This window comes from Vombatus ursinus, unplaced genomic scaffold (genome assembly GCF_900497805.2).
Source record: "Vombatus ursinus unplaced genomic scaffold, bare-nosed wombat genome assembly UNPS02009062.1, whole genome shotgun sequence".
NCBI classification, from domain to species: domain Eukaryota; kingdom Metazoa; phylum Chordata; class Mammalia; order Diprotodontia; family Vombatidae; genus Vombatus; species Vombatus ursinus.
In genome coordinates this window covers 2,609,583-2,616,674 of record NW_020948840.1, presented here as the reverse complement: position 1 = coordinate 2,616,674, position 7,092 = coordinate 2,609,583, and the positions used below count along the sequence as shown (strand labels likewise).

The following is a 7,092-nucleotide window of genomic DNA, read 5'->3' as shown; positions in this document are numbered from 1 at the left end:
TCTAGTCAATGGGAAAGTCCAGCATTCTTTCTGTTACTATCTATATGGAGCTGTCTGGAATGTGGCAAACCTCCTTAACTTGACATATCCCTACAGTGTGTGCTCACATCTTTAATTAGATCTGGACTAAAAATACTCCCCCACCCCCTGGCTCCACACCTTCTGCACACAACTCAGGGATGACAGTCAGCTTTGGTATTTGAACCAAGCAATGTCTTTTGTGGGTAAAAGTCCAGGGACAGAACCCAAAACACAGGTTTATGGTATATAGAGTTGGAGGCTTTATTAGACCAGATACAGAACTCAGAGTTGGTCAGATGGCACACCCAAATTATGTCACAGCTATTGCCTGATGTGTAACCAACACACCTCAGTTTCTCATCAGGGATGAACTGGCTTTCTAATCACCTCTTAGACCTTGATGTTTCATGATCTATTGGCAGGTAATAAAAACAAAGTCTTACCCAAATGGGGCCCAGAAGTAATTAAGATTTGTATTCAGGTGGAGGAAGAGGGAAAGGAAAGGGAATGGAAGGAAGAGAGAACAGCTTTTAGGCACCCAAATGACAATTCCTGCAATATCCTTGGTAGCAGCTCATCAGTCTTATGTCCACATGGGAGAGCTAAACCCCAAACCTTGCTGTTCACTTGCAGCTCTGAAGCCGGGTCCTATAATGTTTCTCATCTGACAGCAGGGGGATGAAGGTGTCACTGTGGGAAATCTTTAGCCTGCTGCTCCACAAAGGGACCTCCTTCCCTTCCTGCTGTGGCTGGAGATTGTCCAGGTCACCCCGGGAGCCCCCGGCTCTCCCTTCACTGGAGTTGAGTTCCATCAGTTCCAGCTCATGTTTGGCTGCTGTCTCTAGCACCCTCTGCTTGTTGTAATACCTGACAAAGTTGTTGATGATAGGGTGAATGGGAAGGGCAATGGCAATGACCCCACAGAGGAAGCTGATGGCAGCATTCAGCTTGCCTAGAGTGGTCTTGGGATAGATGTCCCCATATCCCACTGTCGTCATGGTGATAATGGCCCACCAGAAGGATTGGGGGATGCTTTTAAAAAGTGTCTCTGGGTGGCTCTGCTCCATAGTGTAGCCAAGGGCAGAAAAGACAAAAATCCCAACAGCCAGATACATCAGGAGCAGCCCAAGCTCCTTAAAGCTCCGTTTCAGAGCATAGGTCAAAGTCTGCAGCCCAGAAGAGTGACGAGCCAGTTTGAAGATCCTTGCTATCCTCATGATGCGCAAGGCTTGGACTGCCTGTTGCACATTGGTCAACTCCATCATCCGGGCCCCAAAGTGGGTCAGAGTCAGACTGACATAGAAGGGTAGGATGGCCAAGACATCAATGATATTCATGAAGGACAAAGCAAAATGGAGCTTGTTGGGAGACGAGATGAGCCGAAGAACATACTCGAGTGTGAACCAGCCAATGCAGGCAGTCTCAATGTTGTCCAGCGTAGGATGTTCCACATGGTTCCCCTCATCATCTAAAATCTGAAGCTCTGGGATGGTCCCCATACACATGACCACTGATGAGATTAATATCAAGAGAAAAGACAGGATGGCCACAATCCTGGCTGGGCAGGAGGACTCTGGCTTCTCCATGAATTTCCAAATACATTTTTGGCACCTTTTCCAACGATTTTCTGAGGCATCCACTCCCAAATCATCCAGGATCAACTGGACCCTTCGGGCAATTTCCTCCAGCTCTTCTCGTTTCTCGCTCAGGTGACTCTTACAACAATCATCCAGGAACTTGAGGTCCACTTTCCAAAACTCCATCTCATTCTTGAAGCAAATGGGGCAGATCCCCTTTTTCATGTGAACCTCTCCAAAGTAATAAACCTCGATAACACATTTGAAGGCATCTGGGTCCCGGTCAAAGTAAAATTCTCTCTTTCCCGGGTCATAATCATCACACAGAGAGAAAATGGTATCATAACCCCCAGCCAAACAGTTGATTAATTCAGCCAGCCGGGTTTCTGGGTACTGGCTCAGCAGGTCTCCATACAGGACCTGCCTCACTCCTCCGACATTGACCACAATCTCTATGTCTTCAGTGTTTTCTGACCTGTTACTGTCCAGCTCCAACAGGCTGGAATCCCCTGCCACATTCATCCTGCCGTCTTGGCTGCTCCCTGCTTCTACCCAACCCTCACCAGACTGCCGTCTCTGTGAAGACAAATGAAAGCACAAGTCAGGGATCATATAGTGAAACTCTGAATGACTCCTCTGGGGTAGCAGGAAGGCTCTGGGCAGGCATTCACAATCTGTCAAAGCTTACAAGGTATGAAACAGGCTGCTGGGGAAAGACTAGGCTGCTGGAGGGAGAGAGGGAGGGAGGGAGCCAAGGGGAAGTAAAAGCCAGTAAAGCCACTTTTGTTTGATTCAGATGGAGGAAAGCAGCAAAAGAAACTCACCTCCTGCGTGGGTGCTCCTGATATTTGAGGTCCTGGGTTTTTTTCTTCCTGAAGTGATGTTTCTTCATGGACTCAGAAGCAATGCCAGTTGTCTTTTGCACAGATTAACAGAGAGAGGAGTCATCGGCAGGCTTCAATGGGTCAGATGATCCAAACCCTCCTCACTGAGGAGCTGTCCCCCCCATTGCCCCTGCATGCAGCTCTAGAGCTGCTGGCTGGGGCTGCTGCCTCGAGATCCTCCTGAGCTGACTTGTGGATTCCTATGGAACGGTAAGTGGAAGTGTTCAGAGGGAGAACTTGATCAGAGGGGTTTGTTTTTCCAATGCTGTTTCTAAACAGAATAGGAATTCCAGGCTGACGTCGAGAGTTTTCAAAACCATACCCTCTTCTGGTGAAATTCAGCAAAGCACAAGACAGCCTCAGTTCACCACTGGGAGCCAAGTCTGAGTGAGGTTTAGGCTGCTGCTGCTGCTGCCGCCGCTGCCGTCGCCGCTGCTGCTGCTGGTGCCGCCTCCTCCCCAGTCGCTGTGGGAAGAAGGCAACTAGTTGTGAGTCTGGAATCAGAGGAGCGGGGTTTGAAGGCTAACTCTTCTCCTTACTACAGTGTGGCAGCCAGTCACTTCTCTTAGCCTCACTTTCCTCTCCTAAGAAGGAGGAGGTGGGACTGCCTGGTCTCTAAGCTCCCTTCTAGCTGTAAATCCCTACGATGCGACCCTTGAACCTCATACCATTTGTGTCCTTAACGAAAGGTCATACAAAAGGAATGTCCAGCTTTAAAATAATACAGCTTCAGGAACTGGAGGAACAAGGCGCTTGGTGTAAAAATTATGGAACTGGCAGGTAAAAATTTGGCCCAGCTCTGCCATTTACTGGCTATATGATCTTGGCCAATGATTTTGGGGGGGGGGGGGGGAGAGGCAATCTCTAATCAATAATTAATAATCTCTAATTAACCTGTCTAAAATTAAGTGACTTGTTACTAAGTATCTGAAGCCACATTTAAAATTCAGGTCCTCCTGACTCCAGGGCCGGTAGACTTAATTAAAATTATTTTTTTTATTTAAAAAAAGAAATGCATATTGCTTCAAATAAAACTTCACACACTAAGCTGGAAATCCTATCTCCCTAACCCAAATCCCTACCCTCAGTATCTCAATGCTTCCCATCCTTCAAGCTCAATTAAAATTTTATCTACTCCAGGAAGACCAAGGTTCAACTGTCTGCTAATCATTTCCACCTGGATGTCCTGCTATACTACCTAACTCATTATAGGGTCAGAACATCTACAAACTGCAAGGAACCTTGGAGAGGATATAGGTTCTATTCTATCATTTTAGAGAGAAGGAAACTGAGTCCCAGAAAGGGGAAATAATTTGTTCAATATCACACTGCTAGCTAGTAGAGAAACCAAGACCAGAACCTGTTTTTGACTGATAGTCAAGTGTTCTTTCCACTACGCTAATCTGTTTTTCCACCACATAATTCAGCACTTAATTACATATAAACTCCTTTGTGTTGTTTGTTGTTGCTTCCTTTGTCTTCACCTCTCTAAAAGCAGCTCTCCCATCTTGACCATCCTTCCTGTCACCCAAGTGGAAAATCTGAGTCATCTTTGACTCCTCCTCTCCCTCATATACCACCCACACCCCACTCAGTCATCAAATCCTTTCAATTCTTCCTTCACAATGTCCCTCCCAGCCATCCCATCTTTTCCATTCCCGTGCCTACCACCCTAGTTCAAATTCCCCACTTTGGCACTATTTCAATATATCCCAACTGTTCTCAATACTTCTAGTCAAGTCAACAAGTCAATAAGCATTTATTAAGCTCCTATTATTTGCCTGGCACTGTGCTAAGTGCTGGGGATACAAAGAAAGACCAAAAGCAAAGGCAAACAAAAACAGTCCCTGCTCTCAGGAATCTCACAGGTAGTTAGTAAAAACAATGTGAAATCTACTATATGCAAACAAGATATAAATGGAATAAATTGGAGATAATCACAGCTCATACTACCAGAATAATCTTCATAAGACATCACTTTCATTATGTCACAATCCTGTTCAAACACTTTCATTGATTCCCCATTACCAACTGAAAAAGTCCAAATTCTTTAGCCTGATCATTAAAACTCTCCACAACACAGCCCCAACCTACCTTTCCAAAGTTATCTCCTACTGCCCATAAAATCATTGTCATGGAACTAGAAGTCATCTTAAAGGTCATTGAGTCCAAACTCCCACCCACACAGGAATGCCTTTTACGACATTCCTGAGAGGTAGTCATTCAGTCTTTACTTGAGGTAACCATGCTAATATCTAAGAATACAGACCCTCCAAGTTTGGGATCCTAGATCTGCCACTTTCTACCTTTGAAATCTTGGACAAATTACTTTCTCTATCTGGTTCCCCAGTTTCTTTGTATGTAAAATGATGAGGTGGACTAAGGTTTCTAAGATCCCTTCTAGTTCTGAATTCTTTATTCCTATGTGCTCTTCTTATGATGGGAAGCTACCTTAGGGTAGCTCACTGCATTGTTGGACAATCCTAATTATTAGGGATTTTCTATGATATCCCTTTGTTCCAGCCAAATAGGTTCACTTACTGTCTCCTTTGCCCTTTCCATCCTAAGCCTTTGTACATAGGATGGGGTGTTTTGGAGCCAGCTAGAATTGGCCCGGGAGAGCCAACTGTTTAAATTTTTAGTGTAAATATTTACACCTCAGAAATTGGTAAACACTACAAACCAGGCCATCTAAGTGGCACAAGGGCAGCTAGGTGGCACAGTGGATAGAGTAGAAGAGTTGGACACTACTGAAATGATTCAACAACAACAAAAATTATTGTCCAATGTACTTTTCTGGTTCTACTTGTTATCAATTCATATAAATCTTCTCATGTTTCTCTGAATCTAGATGCATTTTAAGGTGGACAGCGTACTGGGCCTAGAATCAGAAAGACCTGAGTTAAAACCCAGCCTCAGACACTTACTAGTTATGTGATCCTGGGCAAGACAACCTCTCTCAGCCTCAGCTTCCTTAACTGTAAAATGGGGATAATAATAGCACCTCCCTCTCAGTCCTCTCAGAGTTGTTATGAGGATAATAGGAGATAATAACTATAAAGCATTTTGTAAACCTTAAGGTGCTATATAAAAGCTAGATATTAGAAGCACCATGTATTTGGTAAGTTTAATATCCAATCCATTACTAATACTTCCCGTAAGATTGTCAGCAGTTGCCCACCCCTCTCCCCCCAAAAAAATCTTGACTCTTACATACTTTTCTAAATAGCTCTGATCACATTGATTAGAATACTTTTATCTTATTCTACGTTAATTCCAGAAAAATGATTTGGAGAGCCATCATATATTGAAACACAAGTAGTAACCAAAACATTCCACCTGGAATTATAGACCACCATCCTGTTCTAGGTAGCTGGGTGGCTCAATGAATAGAGCACTGGGTTTGGGGTCAGGAAGATCTGAGTTCAAATTCAGGCTCAGACACTCATTACTTGTGTGACCCTTGGCAAGTCACTTAACCTGTTTGCCTTAATCCACTGGAGAAGGAAATGGCAAACCACTCCAGTATCTTTGCCAGGAAAACCCCATACAGAGTCATAAAGTGTGGAACACTGAATAACAATCCCTTTCTAGAAACTCTCACCTTCTTTGGCTTACATGACACTGCTCTCTCTTATTTCTCATTTGTCCTCTATCTCCTGTGCTATCTCTTCTTTCTCTACCTATCCTTTAAAGATAGATGCTTGGCTCTTTTTTCTTTTTTCCAGTGATCTCACACACTCCCAAAGTTGAGGCTATCACCTCTATGCTAGTGAGCCTCAGATCTCAAGATCTAGTTAAGGTCTCTCTTCTGAGCTTCAGTGCTGCATTTATCAGCTGCCTAATGGGCACAATTGCCACAGGACTGGTATGATAATAAATACAATCAAGGTTCATAGTATGAAGAAATAGGTAACTTGTTACTCTTAAGGAGGATTTTCTGCACGTGAGGGGATTTGAACTTGTACCTTTTACTTTATCTTACTTGATTTTTTTATTAATGCCTTTTATTATTACATCACATTCCCTTCTGAATATACCCCTTTGCTTTCTTCTAGCCAAAGATTTTAAAAGTAAGAGAAAATAAAAACAGTTCATCAAAACTGATGAACACAGCATTTTTCCTGATAGAATATTGCATATTCTATACCCGTAGCCCCCTACCTCTAAAATGAAGGCAGGAAGGGTCATGTTTTCTTTTCTCCTCTGGGGCCAAGTGAGCTTGATTCTTGAAGGATCTAGATCAATGGGAAAGAGAGGGACAGATGAAATGGAATGTTAGAGGCAGCTAGATGGCACAGTGAGTACTGGACTCTGCCTCAGTCATGCTGGTCAAGTCATTTAATCTCTGTGGGTATCAGTTTCCTCTACTATAAGGGTTGGACTCAGTGGCATCTAAGGTCTCTGCCAGCTCTATGTCTTTGATCCTATTATCCTAAGCAAGTGTGTGCTTTTAAAGGTCTAACTATTGGCTCTCTGAAAAAGAAGTACCCACACAGTTTAAAAGTTTAATCTGTGCATTGTTAACACTTTCTTAAGTCTAGATAATGAAAAATAAATCAAACCCTGATTTGTTTGTGTTTGTTTGTTTCAGACTCTTCATGGTCTCA

The 7,092-nt window shown here is 43.6% G+C and overlaps 1 protein-coding gene across 1 annotated transcript; it reads right to left on the bottom strand.

Annotated features, from left to right (window-relative positions):
• Positions 1-271: 271 nt before the first annotated feature.
• On the bottom strand, positions 272-2,737 carry KCNF1 (potassium voltage-gated channel modifier subfamily F member 1). Its single transcript, XM_027850539.1, has 2 exons — positions 2,423-2,737; positions 272-2,174 (listed from the first exon to the last, which is right to left on the bottom strand). The coding sequence occupies exon 2, from the start codon at positions 2,118-2,120 to the stop codon at positions 645-647; it is 1,476 nt and encodes a 491-aa protein (XP_027706340.1). The 5' UTR covers positions 2,121-2,174; positions 2,423-2,737; the 3' UTR covers positions 272-644.
• Between the last annotated feature and the right edge of the window lie 4,355 nt (positions 2,738-7,092).

What these genes read in the sequence shown, in the direction of transcription:
- KCNF1 (XM_027850539.1), bottom strand. Translation starts at nt 2,120, where the DNA reads ATGAATGTGGCAGGGGATTCCAGCCTGTTGGAGCTGGACAGTAACAGG.